The sequence below is a fragment of the Rattus norvegicus genome, chromosome 4, assembly GCF_036323735.1.
Source record: "Rattus norvegicus strain BN/NHsdMcwi chromosome 4, GRCr8, whole genome shotgun sequence".
Taxonomy (NCBI): Eukaryota; Metazoa; Chordata; class Mammalia; order Rodentia; family Muridae; genus Rattus; species Rattus norvegicus.
In genome coordinates, this window is record NC_086022.1 from 168274711 (window position 1) to 168292744 (window position 18034).

General features: G+C 40.0%; 1 protein-coding gene across 1 annotated transcript; it reads left to right on the forward strand.

Moving 5' to 3' along the window:
• Positions 1 to 441: 441 nt before the first annotated feature.
• Positions 442 to 4301, forward strand: Prh1 (proline rich protein HaeIII subfamily 1). Its single transcript, NM_181440.2, has 4 exons — positions 442 to 537; positions 1398 to 1433; positions 2334 to 2974; positions 4208 to 4301. The coding sequence occupies exons 1-3, from the start codon at positions 474 to 476 to the stop codon at positions 2972 to 2974; spliced, it is 741 nt and encodes a 246-aa protein (NP_852105.2). The 5' UTR covers positions 442 to 473; the 3' UTR covers positions 4208 to 4301.
• The last annotated feature ends 13733 nt before the right edge of the window (positions 4302 to 18034 follow it).

Genomic DNA, 18034 nt, shown 5'->3' on the forward strand with positions numbered 1-18034 from the left:
GTAAGAAGGGCAATCTATCAGGAATTCTCAAAACCTGAAAGATAATTTACCACAGGACCATGATTCACCACTCCTTGGTAGATGCCAAAGGACTCAATATCCCACTCTGCAGATACATGCTCACGGTCACTCTCACTCTAGTCACAATAGCTAGTAAGGGGGAACTCCTGTAAATGCCTTACATCTGTGGAGGGGACTGAGGATGTGGTACATACAAACAATGGAAGAATACTCAGCTGTAATGAGACAATTATACTTTGATATCCTCATCATATTAGATCTTGCTCCTGTAGATAAGGTGCATTGAAAATTTCCACACTCCACCCTGCTGGGCTACAGTCCCAAAGAGAAATAATGGAGCACGGTCACCCAGTTGATGCTCAAAGATACCATTGTTTGTCGTGCTTTTATAAAGAGTACGGGCATGCATGGTTCAGCACACAGTTGGGAGAAAGTCCATAGACTCCTCCAAGATGCTTGTGGTCCTGCTCACAGCAGCCTTGCTGGCTCTGAGCTCAGCTCAGGGCACGGATGAAGGTACCAAGGAATAAGGGGTGGGATCTGGAGGCATTGAATGAAAAGAGGGGAGAAAGAAAAGAAATGACAGACATGGGTGAGAAGAAAGACAGGCCCATAGATTTCTTTGATAAAGGTTGGAATAGTTATGTTTTGGCATGTAACGTGATCTTTTTACCTAATATTATACCTAAAATCCATATAATTCTTGAAGGGAGGAATAACATGGCTCATTTTTTGTTTAGGAAAGTGGTCCACACAATGTAAAGAAGACATCAAAAACAAGGACAGTTTTAAAGGAATATTTTCATAGTCAGAGTGAATATTGGGAGCAGCCAGCTTTGCTGCAAACAGAAACATGATACAGACAAACAGGTCAGGATTAATTAAAAATGGAAATATAGAACAAACAATGTTCTACACACTGATTTACCATTATCAGGGGCAACTCTATATATTTTACTCAGCTCACTTCTAGAATGCTTATCAGATCATGAAAATTTTAAGATTGATATTCAAGGGCTTGTCTCCTGACCTTACTAAGAGATATAAAAGATAAAAATTAGTAGGACATATTCTCAAGCTGAATTATGCAGCATAATTTTGAAATATTCAGTGTATTACACATAGCAAGCTGTGGGATAGTACTTATTCTGGGAGAATTTTAAAAATCTATGGGTTTTTTTTTTCTGGAGAAAAGAACACAGCGAAACCACACCTGCTTTTGCATCCTAGTACTTTTCTAGAAACATCTGAGACACCAACTGTTAATCTGAGTTTTCTTAGAACTTTGACGCCCTGAGTCAAAGTTTTGTAGGACCTGTGTAAGCTCTGAAGGAGTGCACTCTGAAGTTCCTCTTTATCCTATTCTTTATTTCTAGAGGTCAACAATGCTGAGACCAGTGATGTACCAGCAGGTAAAGCCTGATCCGTCTTCCTTTCATGCTGTTTAACTGTGTTTCATTGTGTTGTGTCATTGTATAGTTGTCTTATAGATGAGTATTACTTTCTCCATGCACATAAAATTCTCCTACCAGATAATGGAGACGAGATTGAGTTCAACCAACTCAATGAAGGAAAGACAAAGCCTCCATAACTTCAGAATAGATTTGACTGTTTCCCACACCAAATCATCAGTGTGATACAAAAGTGCATTAATATTGATTCTCTGGTTCTAAGAGAACCCATGCTTTCATTTTTTCTTTGGGTTCCTGTATATGATAATAAACCTTCATGAAGAAGGCAGAGAAATACTTGGCTTTCTGGTTTTTCTCTTTCACTCTCCTGGTACTAGGTAATTGTCTTTGATTAGAGGAAAAACAGAAGGAAATTGTTCCGAGGCATTCAGTATATTTGGTGCACACCACTACCATGAGTGTTTTCCAGTATTGAAGTGGATAGCTATTGAACAGCTACCTTAGATTTCATTCCAGAGAGGGAAAACTCTAACTAAAACCCTTTGCACAAGCAGAGAATTTGCATTGTGATCTGAAGTTCAACCTAACACTCTCCTAATGCTAATGTATTTTTTCCATTATTACACTTTTGACTTGGAAAAAAATAATGTGATAAATAAGGGTACAAACCTTCTTGTTTGCCAGGTCTAGGCGCACATACTTACACCAGGATTGCAAATACAAAATCTTCAGCATTTTAGGAATGTGGAATAAGAAAACCAAGATGAGGTTTTATGGGAGAGGAAGTTAGCAGTTGGCACACAGGTTCTGAAGGAAAGGATTGTGTGCTCAGATCAGGGAAAGAAACAAGAGGAAAGTCTTTGATCAATGTGTTCATATCTTCTGGCCCTTTCTATGCAGATTCTGAACAACAACCCGTGGACTCGGGTTCAGATCCACCTTCTGCTGATGCAGATGCAGAGAATGTTCAAGAGGGTGAATCAGCCCCACCAGCAAATGAAGAGCCTCCTGCCACCTCTGGGAGTGAAGAGGAACAGCAGCAGCAGGAACCCACACAGGCAGAGAATCAAGAGCCTCCTGCCACCTCTGGGAGTGAAGAGGAACAGCAGCAGCAGGAACCCACACAGGCAGAGAATCAAGAGCCTCCTGCCACCTCTGGGAGTGAAGAGGAACAGCAGCAGCAGGAACCCACACAGGCAGAGAATCAAGAGCCTCCTGCCACCTCTGGGAGTGAAGAGGAACAGCAGCAGCAGGAATCCACACAGGCAGAGAATCAAGAGCCTTCTGACTCTGCTGGGGAAGGACAGGAAACTCAACCTGAGGAAGGAAATGTAGAGTCACCTCCCTCTTCTCCTGAAAACTCACAAGAACAACCACAGCAAACAAATCCAGAGGAGAAACCGCCTGCTCCTAAGACTCAGGATGAACCACAGCACGACAGCGGTCGTCCAAAGAAGCCCCTCCTTCCTTTTATCGCTAATTTAATACCAGAAAGAATTCGGAAATTATTAGCTCGCAGTCCATTAGCCAGAAGATTTTAGGTAAGAATAATGAGTCAAATTTAATAAATATAAAGAGTTTATCTCTGTATTTCTTAAATCATTGTGTGGAAATTTGCTAGCTAGCAGCATATGGACACAGCATTCACCTCCGCCTCATTTCAAGTCTTAGCCTTCAGACAGTACAGGGTGGTACATCTTTGATGGCGTAAGACAACCTTGCACAAGATCTCCATCCAGTGTACTTTGGCCTTTAGGGAACATAGATCTACAACCACGTTCCATTGCTCCTTGATTTTCATTTATTTTATTAATTTATTTTGTGACAATGACTACCCTTTGAATTGACTTGGTTTACAGAAGCACAAGAGCAACTTTCTTTGTTCCTATGTCCTATGAACTCAGCCTCACTGATCTCTCAGCCTAAGTGTGTACAATATGAGCCACTCACACAGGGATGTTCAGATCCATTGTTTCTAAGTGACACCTTATCAACACCTCTAACCCTTATCAGGATTTCAGTTTGTTTTCTAAATTTGTGTGTGGCCAAGTTGGTCAGCTCTACCTACCTAGGAATACACGTGGCTGAATATCATAGTAATATTTTATATTATGTTATGACCTTTTGTCCTTGTTAGACATTAATTTCAATCCTTTGATCATCCCCTTAGAAATATTAGTGTGTATGTAAATGAATAAGTATTATACTAAATTGAGCGTTACACGAATGATATTCTATGCAGAGCTTTAGGTCATTCATTTCCAAAACCACCTTTCTTAGAAACTTCATTGCTTCACAATGTCTGTGGATGTCCCCACCGCATGCTTTCCTTGGCTTTATTTTGCTGTTTCTGTACTCAGGAATTTTTTTTGTTGTTGTTGTATACGACTAATTTGCCTGGTCTGTCATAATCTGTTTACTGCTTGTTCTTTTGATAAATATTTAAGCTAGTTTCAGTTGTTCAATCAGTCAGGGCACAGAGCATGGAAAAACTTTGGAAATATATCCTGGAAACTTTATTTCAGAACCAATGGATGACGAACATAAATGTTCAAATTCATCTTTATAAAGAAAACATAGCTGTGTTCCATTTTCTTCTCTCTGCCTTACAAGAGTAAACCTGAGAAAATGGAGAAGGAATGAGGTGTAGGAGATGGAGGAAGAAGAGGTTGTGAGCTCCCACCCCTCTCACTTCAGGGGTAGCCATAGCAGTTAAGAGACCTCCAGCACGTCCCAATTTTTAAATAACTAAACTCCTTTCTTTTCTGTTTCAGAGAGTACCTGAGAAGATTATGACCTTCAGATGTGTAGGTCAACAAATCACTGTTGATTGTCTATAATATTCCAATAAAAATTTTCAGCATGCAATTTCTGAGTGTGTTCTGTATTTCTTAGTTAAGTGAGTGGAGAGAATTTGAGAGCCATGGCTGTAGAAAAACAATACTTACCAAAACACATCATGAGCACTTGCAAATATTTCCATCCTTTTTCCCACAACACAGATACCAAACGAAAACACTTTATTCCCCTGCAAACCAATTACTTTCCCTTGGATTTTGTAGTACAAATTCATGATGTAATATATAACTTTCAGCTGTCTTGTTGAGATTTTTCCCTGTTTAAAAGAAACTTGATAGTTGTATTGTGAGGGAGTACAAAACTTGAGCATTCGTAACATTCCCTAGTTCATCTGTCTGGTTTATACTTTTGTAGTCTCATGAGGCATTTTCTCTTTAGTTTTTTGGACCTAAAGTAAGTGTTTCTACTTTTCTTTATATTACTAAAAATCTAGTCAGTATTCTATTATACAAATGTCCAGAATGATAAATGTGTTATTTTTAAATTAGTTCTGAATAAATTGTAATTAATTCCATCTTTCAATCACTAGGACTTTCTTCATGTCTCTCTATTACTTGAAATAAATGCATTTGAAAGAGTGAGAAAGTCCTGGCCATTTGTCCAAAATTATTTCCTACAGTTACTCTTTTACTGATGTCATCCTGTGGGATGGGTTGATTTATTGTGGTGATAATATGTGTTTTTTTTTAATTTATTATATACAAGCCTCCACTGGAGGCTTTAACTTCTTACAGACAATGGCCATGCAGGCTTGGTATCTTCTGTTATTCACAATCTTTACAAGGGCCATCCTTGTAGATTCCATTGCTCTCAGTTTCTACCTCACCCCTGAGAAGACTCTTAGTTCCTTCTGTTCTCCCAGGACTTTCTCCCTTCATCCATCTTACCTGAGCTTCTTCCTGTTCCCATAGCCACCTGCCCTCAGGGAGCCTGTGTAATCCATTTTATTTGCTCTTCCCAGGATGATCCATGTATTCCCCTTGACCCTTCCTTATTATTTAGCCTCTCTGTGGTCTATGTCCCTATTTTATTTGATTCCAGATTTTTACATACACTACTGCCAAGTTTAAAAGCACAGTTGCTTTATAAGTTTACTTTTGAGGGGTTGAGTCTGTCTTCTTGCTACTTGTCTTTAGTATTAAAGATGTAAAACATGCAGGCATCTTCTGACCTTTTTGAAACAGTGCTTTTGTGGAATGTGTCCTTAGCATAACTGTGAGCATGAACAGGCCATATACTTTCAGCAGGCAGAAACAGATTAAGCCCTGGTGAGAAGTAGTTTAAACATCAATTAAAAGAAACCATACATTATTATGGCAGCTTGCTATTTTTGTAACATGGTGATTTGGTTGAACACAATAAAGTACAGTAGTAACTGATCTCCCCTTCTTCCTGAATGAGTGAGCAGATGATTAAATGTTGATGTCAGCATCCTTGAGCATATGCAGATGAGCTTCTGCTTCTGTTGAAAATGATGCTGTGTTTGATTGTGGTCCGAAGCTTTGAAGCACTACTTGGCATCTCCTTCCTTGGAGGTCTCACTGTTTAAACATAACAGATTTGATAGCTTGTTGGTAAGGTGAGGTCCAGCTTGTCTCCACTAGGTCATCTTCATGTGAATCCGGTGGTTATACGGTTTTGTTTTAGGGATATTTCATTTTTTTAATAACGGTTTTAGCTGACATTCATGGAGAGAATGAATCCTTAGAACTGTGCCACTAGTGAAAGGAAATCCTGTCTAGAGTATGTTTCTTTACAAAGCTGTGTCACACCATCCTTTGGGCCCTCTGCTGGAAAAGTAGAATCAAGTCTCAAATAATGCCTTTTAAATTGTATCCTCTAGTATTATAGATGTAGGACAGTACTGTATCATACCTCTGTGGATGTAAAATAGCTTGTACCTGCTTTATGATACGTAGTAGTGACTGTGCTTTATCAGAGCTGTTTTTAATGATGTTGCTCAGAATGTTTTCTTTCCAGATGATGATTGAGAAGCTAATTTAAAAAAAATGGTGCCAGGTACCACAAGAGTAACAGAACTGTGCTGTTTTCTCGGGTTTTGTTTTGTTACTTTTTTTTTTAATGGAGTGTGCTGGATGTCTCTACAGTTTTGTTCAGATGACTGCAGAACCTGGAAAAGCTGTTGCTGCTGTTGATGCATAACACACTGCTATTATTGGTCTTTTTATATAAATATAAATATATATATACAGATATATAATTTGAATTTTTGGAAACTTTAGCTGAGCTGTCAACTTTGGAAAAAAGTATCCCCGTTTACTGTGTTGAGTTGGCACTGTACAGAAATTAACAGCCATATTGGTCTAGAAATGTTGAACTTAAGTTTTTTCCATTTGTACAGGGGTAACGCGCTGTATTAAATATGTAAGGTCTTATCTACGTGGGTTTGATTACAAAAACTAATAAAGTATTCTCTAAATAAAAAAAAAGAAACCATACAATTAAATTTCATGGACTTGCCTACTTTGCTGTTGCAAAGCTCAGCAGTTGACTTCCCTGCATCTTGTTTGTCCAATTTAGGCAGTGTTCCCTCTGAATCTGAGGCAGGGACATTTTCTTGCTCAATGGTTAGCTTGCCATATATGAAGGAAACTGCATAAGGAAGTTCTTTGATGTTTGATCCTTATCATGTTCCTAGAAGTGGAATAAGGGTACGGTCAGAGGCAGACTTGTCTCCATGACAAAAAAAATTTAATGATAAAACATTAATGCCAGATTCTGCTTCTGTCTGATATTTTTGAAGATGATATATCTAGTTCTTTACTATCTGTTCAATTTTGAAATGAAACTATTTCTGTAATAAACTAGACTAGTTTCTAACATGACCATGAACTTAATTGACTATTAACTTGCAATTCTCATTTATCCTAAACAATTTATAATAGCAGATTTCATATTGACTAGAATTTAGCATTGCACTTTTAAGAATTATGTAGGTATAATACTTTAAACAAAGTTGGTAAATATTATATTGTAACCAAGTATAAACTAAATTTACATCAAAATGCAAAGACTGATATCAATGTAATATATTTTGGCTTGTCAATATGCTTTCTTCTTAGAGTAGATTCAATAATCTACCTTGTACAATTATTTATTTATCCCCCAATTTTCTTTTCATCCCTTCTCCTCCTTTATTCACCAACCTTAAACAGGGGAGAATGAAAAATAATGGAAGCTGAATCTCACCTCTCTTTGTTTCATCCCTGATCCAAGTCTATTAAAATTTGTTACCACCCACTCAAATAATGAAAAATACCTCATCACCCCACCACTTGGAAAATGGGCATAGCTTTCTTAAAATTGATTACTTCTTATTTGGGGTGTCTTTCTTACAGAGGGGTAGAAAATTAGGGTATTGGTCAAGTGTAAAGAAAGCTAGAGGTATCAATTATTGTTCAGTCTCTGCCTGCTAAGGAAGTTCAAGCTTAATTGAAGTCCTGGCCCAATCAGAATTATAAATCTAGACAAATTGAAGTCTTCTGGGGTCAATAGCTATCTTTGAAGATGTCCTGGAAACAAATTCTAATAAAACAACTATTAAGGCAATCTACGGTAGTATCAGGTATAATACTGGAACAATATGTATCTTAGCACCTCCAGTGAAGGACATTTGGGTTCTTTCCAGCTTCTAGCTATTATATAGAAGGCTGCTATGAACATAGTGGAGCATGTGTCCTTGTTATATGTTGGAGCATCTTTTGGGTATATGCCCAGCAGTGGTATAGCTGGGTTCTCAGTTAGTACTATGTCCAGTTTTCTGAGGAATGGGGAGAATGATTTCCAGAGTGGTTGTAATAGTTTGCAATCCCACCAGTAACAGAGGAGTGTTCCTCTTTCTCAACATCCTCACGGCTTTACCATTTTTTCTGTTGTATCTATCTTAGCAATTCTGACTGGTGTGAGGTGGAATCTCAGGATTGTTTTATTTCCATTTCTCTGATGACTAAGGATGTTGAATATTTCTTTAGATATTTGCAGCCATTCATACTTCCTCAATTGAGAATTCTTTGTTTATCCCTGTACCCCATTTTTAATAGGGTTATTTAATTCTCTGAAGACTAACTACTTGACTTCTTTTTTATATATTGGATATTAGCCCTCTATCATATGGAGGATTAGTAGAGACGTTTTCCCAGTATGTTCATTGCCATTTTGTCCTATTGATGGTGGCCTTTGCCTTATAGAAGCTTTGCAATTTTAGGAGGTCCCATTTGCTGATTCTTAATCTTAGAACATAAGCCATTGGTGTTCTTTTCAGGAAAATTTCCCCTGAGCCCATGTGTTTGAGGTTCTTTCTCATTTTCTGTTCTATTAATTTCACCATATCTGATTATATGTGGAAGTCCTGAATCCACATGGACTTCACCATGGTAAAAGGCCATAAGAATGGATAAATTTGCATTATTCTACATGCTGACCACCAGTTGAACCAACACCAGTTGTTGAAAAGCCTGTCTTTTCCACTAGATGGTTTTAGCTCATTTGTCAAAGATTAAGTGATCGTAGGTGTGTTGGTTCATTTCTAAATCTTCAATTCTATTCCATTGATCTACTTACCTGTCTCTGAACCAATACCAGACATGTTTTTATCAAGATTGTTCTGTAATACAGCTTGAGATTAGGAATGGTAATTACCCAAAAAGTTCTTCGATTGTTGAGGATGGTTTTCACTATCCTGGGTTTTTTTTGTTATTCCAAATGAATTTGCAAATTACGCTTTCTAACTCTATGAAGAATTGAGTTCAAATTTTGACGGGTATTGCATTCAATCTGTATATTGCTTTTGGCAAGATGGTAATTTTTACAATAATTAATGCTGCTCATCCATGAGCATGGGGGATCTTTCCATCTTCTGAGATCTTCTTCACTTTCTTTCTTCAGAGTCTTGAAGTTATTGCCATACTGATCTTTCACTTGCTTTGTTAGAGTAACACCAAGACATTTTATATTATTTGTGGCTATTATGAAGGGTGTCATTTCTCTAATTTCTTTCTCAGCCTAATTATCCTTTGAGTAGAGAAAGGCAACAGATTTGTTTGAGTTAATTTTATATTCAGCCACTTTGCTAAAGTTGTTTACCAGCTGTAGAAGTTCTCTGGTGAAATTTTTAGGGTCGCATCATATCTTCTGCAAATAGTCATATTTTTTACTTCTTTTTTTTTATTAACTTGAGTATTTCTTATATACATTTCGAGTGTTATTCCCTTTCCCGGTTTCCGGGCAAACATCCCCCTCCCCCCTCCCCTTCCTTATGGGTGTTCCCCTCCCAACCCTCCCCCCATTGCCGCCCTCCCCCCAACAGTCTAGTTCACTGGGGGTTCAGTCTTAGCAGGACCCAGGGCTTCCCCTTCCACTGGTGCTCTTACTAGGATATTAATTGTTATCTATGAGGTCAGAGTCCAGGGTCATTCCATGTACAGTATTTAGGTATTGGCTTAGTCCCTGGAAGCTCTGGTTGCTTGGCATTGTTGTACATATGGGGTCTCAAGCCCCTTCAAGCTCTTCCAGTTCTTTCTCTGATTCCTTCAAAGGGGGTCCTATTCTCAGTTCAGTGGTTTGCTGCTGGCATTCACCTCTGTATTTGCTGTATTCTGGCTGTGTCTCTCAGGAGCGATCTACATCCGGCTCCTGTCGGTCTGCACTTCTTTGCTTCATCCATCTTGTCTAACTGGATGGCTGTATATGTATGGGCCACATGTGGGGCAGGCTCTGAATGGGTGTTCCTTCAGTCTCTGTTTTAATCTTTTCCTCTCTATTCCCTGCCAAGGGTATTCTTGTTCCCCTTTTAAAGAAGGAGTGAAGCATTCACATTTTGATCATCCGTCTTGAGTTTCATTTGTTATAGGCGTCTAGGGTAATTCAAGCATTTGGGCTGATAGCCACTTATCAGTGAGTGCATACCATGTATGTCTTTCTGTGATTGGGTTAGCTCACTCAGGATGATATTTTCCAGTTCCAACCATTTGCCTACGAATTTCATAAAGCCGTTGTTTTTGATAGCTGAGTAATATTCCATTGTGTAGATGTACCACATTTTCTGTATTCATTCCTCTGTTGAAAGCATCTGTGTTCTTTCCAGCTTCTGGCTCTTATAAATAAGGCTGCTATGAACATAGTGGAGAACGTGTCTTTTTTATATGTTGGGGCATCTTTTGGGTATATGCCCAAGAGAGGTATAACTGGATCCTCAGGCAGTTCAATGTCCAATTTTCTGAGGAACCTCCAGACTGATTTCCAGAATGCTTGTAACAGTCTGCAATCCCACCAACAATGGAGGAGTGTTCCTCTTTCTCCGCATCCTCGCCAGCATCTGCTGTCACCTGAGTTTTTGATCTTAGCCATTCTCACTGGTGTGAGGGGAAATCTCAGGGTTGTTTTGATTTGCATTTCCCTTATGACTAAAGATGTTGAACATTTCTTTAGGTGTTTCTCAGCCATTCGGCATTCCTCAGCTGTGAATTCTTTGTTTAGCTCTGAGCCCCATTTTGTAATAGGGTTATTGGTCTCCCTGCGGTCTAACTTCTTGAGTTCTTTGTATATTTTGGATATAAGGCCTCTAACTGTTGTAGGATTGGTAAAGATCTTTTCCCAATCTGTTGGTTGCCGTTTTGTCCTAACCACAGTGTCCTTTGCCTTACAGAGGCTTTGCAGTTTTATGAGATCCCATTTGTCGATTCTTGATCTTAGAGCATAAGCCATTGGTGTTTTGCTCAGGAAATTTATTCCAGTACCCATGTGTTCGAGATGCTTCCCTAGTTTTTCTTCTATTAGTTTGAGTGTGTCTGGTTTGATGTGGAGGTCCTTGATCCACTTGGACTTAAGCTTTGTACAGGGTGATAAGCATGGATTGATCTGCATTCTTCTACATGTTGACCTCCAGTTGAACCAGCACCATTTAATAAAAATGCTATCTTTTTTCCATTGGATGGTTTTGGCTCCTTTGTCAAAAATCAAGTGACCATAGGTGTGTGGGTTCATTTCTGGGTCTTCAATTCTATTCCACTGGTCTATCTGTCTCTGTACCAATACCATGCAGTTTTTATCACTATAGCTCTGTAATACTGCTTGAGTTCAGGGATAGTGATTCCCCCTGAAGTCCTTTTATTGTTGAGGATAGTTTTAGCTATCCTGGGTTTTTTGTTATTCCAGATGAATTTGCAAATTGTTCTGTCTAACTCTTTGAAGAATTGGATTGGTATTTTGATGGGGATTGCATTGAATCTGTAGATTGCTTTTGGTAAAATGGCCATTTTTACTATATTAATCCTGCCAATCCATGAGCCTGGAAGATCTTTCCATCTTCTGAGGTCTTCTTCAATTTCTTTCTTCAGTGTCTTGAAGTTCTTATTGTACAGATCTTTTACTTGCTTGGTTAAAGTCACACCGAGGTACTTTATATTATTTGGGTCTATTATGAAGGGTGTCGTTTCCCTAATTTCTTTCTCGGCTTGTTTCTCTTTTGTGTAGAGGAAGGCTACTGATTTATTTGAGTTAATTTTATACCCAGCCACTTTCCTGAAGATGTTTATCAGCTTTAGTAATTCTTTCGTGGAACTTTTGGGATCACTTAAGTATACTATCATATCATCTGCAAATAGTGATATGTTGACTTCTTCTTTTCCAATCTGAATCCCTTTGATCTCCTTTTGTTGTCTGATTGCTCTGGCTAGAACTTCAAGAACTATATTGAATAAGTAGGGAGAGAGTGGGCAGCCTTGTCTAGTCCCTGATTTTAGTGGGATTGCTTCAAGTTTCTCTCCATTTAGTTTAATGTTAGCAACTTGTTTGCTGTGTATGGCTTTTACTATGTTTAGGTATGGGCCTTGAATTCCTATTCTTTCCAGGACTTTTATCATGAAGGGGTATTGAATTTTGTCAAATGCTTTCTCAGCATCTAATGAAATGATCATGTGGTTTTGTTCTTTCAGTTTGTTTATATAATGGATCACATTGATGGTTTTCCATATATTAAACCATCCCTGCATGACTGGGATGAAGCCTACTTGATCATGGTGGATGATTGTTTTGATGTGCTCTTGGCTTCGGTTTGCCAGAATTTTATTGAGTATTTTTGCGTCGATATTCATAAGGGAAATTGGTCTGAAGTTCTCTTTCTTTGTTGGGTCTTTGTGTGGTTTAGGTATAAGAGTAATTGTGGCTTCGTAGAAGGTATTCGGTAGTGATCCATCTGTTTCAATTTTGTGGAATAGTTTGTATAGTATTGGTATTACATCTAGGCTTCTACTTGTTTATTAATGTTTTCCTGTGTTTCTCTAAGGGAGTTCTTCACGTCTTTCTTGAAGTCCTCCAGCATCATGATCAAATATGATTTTGAAACTAGATCTTGCTTTTCTGGTGTGTTTGGATATTCTATGTTTATTTTGGTGGGAGAATTGGGCTCCGATGATGCCATGTAGTCTTGGTTTCTGTTGCTTGGGTTCCTGTGCTTGCCTCTCGCCATCAGATTATCTCTAGTGTTACTTTGTTCTGCTATTTCTGACAGTGGCTAGACTGTCCTATAAGCCTGTGTGTCAGGAGTGCTGTAGACCTGTTTTCCTGTTTTCTTTCAGCCAGTTATGGGGACAGAGTGTTCTGCTTTCGGGCATGTAGTTTTTCCTCCCTTCAGGTCTTCAGCTGTTCCTGTGGGCCTGTGTCTTGAGTTCACCAGGCAGGTCACTTGCAGCAGAAAAGTTGGTCTTACCTATGGTCCCGAGGCTCAAGTTTGCTCGCGGATGCTGCCCACGAGCTCTCTGCAGCGGCAGCAACCAGGAAGATATGCACCGCCCTTTCCGGGAGCTTCCGTGCACTAGGGTTCCAGATGGCGTTTGGTGTTTTCCTCTGGCGTCCGAGATGTGTGTGCAGAGTGCAGTCTCTTCTGGTTTCCCAGGCGTGTCTGCCTCTCTGAAGGTTTAGCTCTCCCTCCCACGGGATTTGGGTGCAGAGAACTGTTTATCTGGTCTGTTTCCTTCTGGTTCCGGTGGTGTCTCAGGCGCAGGGGTCCTGCCGCTCCAGGGCCCTCCCCTATGGGAACCCAGAGGCCTTATACAGTTTCCTCTTGGGCCAGGGATGTGGGCAGGGGTGGGCAGTGTTGGTGATCTCTTCCGCTCTGCAGCCTCAGGAGTGCCCACCTGACCAGGCAGTGAGGTCTCTCTCCCACGGGGTTTGGGAGCAGAGAGCTGCTGCGGGCCGGGATCCGGGGGTCTTTTTACTTCTTTCTTTCCAATTTGTATCCCTTTGACTCCATTTGTTGCCTAATTCCCCTGTCATACATGATTTTTACTATTTTGAAAGGAATCCATAGTTTTTCTCTTCATGTAGCAACAAAAACATATTCTCTCCACCAATGCAACATTTTTTAATCTGTCTCTTGGAAATCTCTTATCCTATTTAGTAAGCATCTCTTTCTTATTTCATCCTCTATATCCATTAAGCCTTTGCTCTCTCCTGAGTTATTTATTGAAGCTTTCACGTTTTGATATCTGGGCTACTAGTGTTTATATCCAGACCAGTGTTGATTAATTGTTGTGCAGATGAGTTTTCCACTGTTGAGCTGAGATGGCCAATGTGAATTTGATATTAAGGACTCTTTGGGCATTTCTTGACAGGTGTTACCTAATTTGTCCCTTATTGATCTACATGCCAACTTTTGCCACACCTTTTCATATTTTAGAAGGCTGGGCCTTCATTTTGGATTATCTCAACAACAAGCATTGATTTTTAGGAAGTCCTTGCTCTATAAGTCCTTTTCAAATAACCTTGCTTGTCACAATTAAGACATTTGATAGTTTGCCTTTTGTCAAAACCTTTAAGGATTATTTTTAGTATTGATGTAACATACTTATAATTTTATATGTATATAGCATTTCTATTAGACGTCATCTCTTTCTGAGGGTCATCTCATTTTTATCAGCTATTATCTGGTGGCACTTGTTGTCCATGAACTGGATAAGCTAAAGTTGGTTTTCTAACAAACAGCTTTACCATTTTTTCTTTTGTATCTATCTTAGTATCTTTCTTAATTTTATTTATAATTTTCATACACTTCTTATTGGGACTTTTTTCATTTTTACTATTTTTCTTTTTCTTGTTTTAACTTTTCTTCTAAGTCCTGTGTCTATAAAGCCCTGTTTTTAAATATGGTATAAAAAGATTATGATTATTAAGATTAAGATAATAAATCATAATAATAATCCTAATAATCCCTTTAATTTTAATAATAATAAATCCTTTTTATCATCTATAACTTTTCTACTTCTTGTCTCTTCCCTTTTTTAACATTTAAACATAACTTTAAACATTTCTTATCTGGGCAGAAGCTTCCCTGCTTTGAATTTTTTCTTGTCTCTCTTTTTTCTCTGTTTAGCTCAGACCTTGAGCTGTCATTCACTTGCCCCTGTCCCTTTGTTCACTAGGAGAGGCGTCCTAACTTCCACTTGGAACAGAAGTTCTCGTGCTCCAGTTCTAACTTTACGAAGTTGTCTCATGAGGAACCTCCTCAGACCATCACCATGTGATTAGGCAGCAAGTGACTAGACAGCACAAGGCCCCTCAGCTCTGACCTCCCAAGGTCTCTGTTAGGCTAGAAAACTGCTCTGAGAACTGCTTGTCTATCCAGCCCAGCTAGTTCTTTTTCTTCCCATCCTAGGCTTCTTAAGAGCACCCATTTTCCTGAAGCTTAGAAGCACTGGTTTACTCCACTGGTCAACTTTGAATTTCAGATTTTTTGGCCTGATATTCAGTGCCAATATAACTGCACTGCCTTTTACCTAGGACTTTACTAAACCTGAATTTCATGCCTCACAGTGGACCCTTTCAGATATTTAATATGTCCATCTTTTTTTTCCAGTCCTGCTCCTGGAATGACAACTCTCAGACTAATAAGTTGTTACTAAAAATCTAGGCCATATCCAATTAGACAAGATGGATGAAGCAAAGAAGTGCAGGCCGACAGGAGCCGGATGTAGATCTCTCCCGAGAGACACAGCCAGAATACAGCAAACACAGAGGCATATGCCAGCAGCAAACCACTGAATTGAGAATAGGACCCCCGTTGAAGGAATCAGAGAAAGAACTGGAAGAGCTTGAAGGGGCTCGAGACCCCATATGTACAACAATGCCAAGCAACCAGAGCTTCCAGGGACTAAGCCACTACCTAAAGACTATACATGGACTGACCCTGGACTCTGACCTCATAGGTAGCAATGAATATCCTAGTAAGAGCACCAGTGGAAGGGGAAGCCCTTGGTCCTGCTAAGACTGAACCCCCAGTGAACGTGATTGTTGGGGGGAGGGCGGCAAGGTGGGGAGGATGGGGATGGGAACGCCCATAAAGAAGGGGAGGGGGGAGGGGGATGTTTGCCCGGAAACCGGGAAAGGGAATAACACTCGAAATGTATATAAGAAATACTCGCGGAAGTCCCACACCCGCGGATCCCGGCCAGCAGCAGCTCTCTGCTCCCAAACCCCGTGAGAGAGAGACCTCACCGCCTGATCAGGTGGGCACTCCTGAGGCTACAGAGCGGAGGAGACCACCAACACTGCCCACCCCTGCCCACATCCCTGGCCCAAGAGGCAACTGTATAAGGCCTCTGGGTTCCCGTAGGGGAGGGCCCAGGAGCGGCAGGACCCCTGCGCCTGAGACACCACCGGAACCTGAAGGAAACAGACCGGATAAACAGTTCTCTGCACCCAAATCCCGTGGGAGGGAGAGCTAAACCTTCAGAGAGGCAGACACGCCTGGGAAACCAGAAGAGACTGCACTCTGTGCACATCCAGACGCCAGAGGAAAACACCAAACGTCATCTGGAACCCTGGTGCACGGAGGCTCCCGGAAAGAGCGGCGCAGACCTTCCCGGTTGCTGCCGCCTCGGAGAGGACTTAGGCAGTACCCCACGAGCAAACTTGAGCCTTGGAACCACAGGTAGGACCAACTTTTCCCCTGCAAGAAACCTGCCTGGTGAACTCAAGACACAGGCCCACAGGAACAGCTGAAGACCTGTAGAGAGGAAAAACTACACGCCCGAAAGCAGAACACTCTGTCCCCATAACTGGTTGAAAGAAAACAGGAAAACAGGTCTACAGCACTCCTGACACACAGGCTTATAGGACAGTCTAGCCACTGTCAGAAATAGCAGAACGAAGTAACACTAGAGATAATCTGATGGCGAGACGCAAGCGCAGGAACCCAAGCAACAGAAACCAAGACTACATGGCATCATCGGAGCCCAATTCTCCCACCAAAATAAACATGGAATATCCAAACACACAAGAAAAGCAAGATCTAGTTTCAAAATCGTATTTGATCATGATGCTGAAGGACTTCAAGAAAGACGTGGAGAACTCCCTTAGAGAACAAGTAGAAGCCTACAGAGAGGAATTGCAAAAATGCCTGAAAGAATTCCAGGAAAACATAAACAAACAAGTAGAAACCCATAGAGAGGAGACACAAAAATCCCTGAAAGAATTCCAGGAAAACACAATCAAACAGTTGAAGGAATTAAAAATGGAAATAGAAGCAATCAAGAAAGAACACATGGAAACAACCCTGGGCATAGAAAATCAAAAGAAAAGACAAGGAGCTGTAGATACAAGCTTCACCAACAGAATACAAGAGATGGAAGAGAGAATCTCGGGAGCAGAAGATTCCATAGAAATCATTGACTCAACTGTCAAAGATAATGTAAAGCAGAAAAAGCTACTGGTCCAAAACATACAGGAAATCCAGGACTCAATGAGAAGACCAAACCTAAGGATAATAGGTATAGAAGAGAGTGAAGACTCCCAGCTCAAAGGACCAGTAAATGTCTTCAACAAAATCATAGAAGAAAACTTCCCTAACCTAAAAAAAGAGATACCCATAGGCATACAAGAAGCCTACAGAACTCCAAATAGATTGGACCAGAAAAGAAACACCTCCCGTCACATAATAGTCAAAACACCAAACGCACAAAATAAAGAAAGAATATTAAAAGCAGTAAGGGAAAAAGGTCAAGTAACATATAAAGGCAGACCTATCAGAATCACACCAGACTTCTCGCCAGAAACTATGAAGGCCAGAAGATCCTGGACAGATGTCATACAGACCCTAAGAGAACACAAATGCCAGCCCAGGTTACTGTATCCTGCAAAACTCTCAATTAACATAGATGGAGAAACCAAGATATTCCATGACAAAACCAAATTTACACAATATCTTTCTACAAATCCAGCACTACAAAGGATAATAAAGGGTAAAGCCCAACATAAGGAGGCAAGCTATACCCTAGAAGAAGCAAGAAACTAATCATCTTGGCAACAAAACAAAGAGAAGCAAAGCACACAAACATAACCTCACATCCAAATATGAATATAACAGGAAGCAATAATCACTATTCCTTAATATCTCTCAACATCCATGGTCTCAACTCCCCAATAAAAAGACATAGATTAACAAACTGGATACGCAATGAGGACCCTGCATTCTGCTGCCTACAGGAAACACACCTCAGAGACAAAGACAGACACTACCTCAGAGTGAAAGGCTGGAAAACAACTTTCCAAGCAAATGGTCAGAAGAAGCAAGCTGGAGTAGCCATTCTAATATCAAATAAAATCAATTTTCAATTAAAAGTCATCAAAAAAGATAAGGAAGGACACTTCATATTCATCAAAGGAAAAATCCACCAAGATGAACTCTCAATCCTCATCTTCGGTTGGTTTATATACAAGTGTGCAATTTC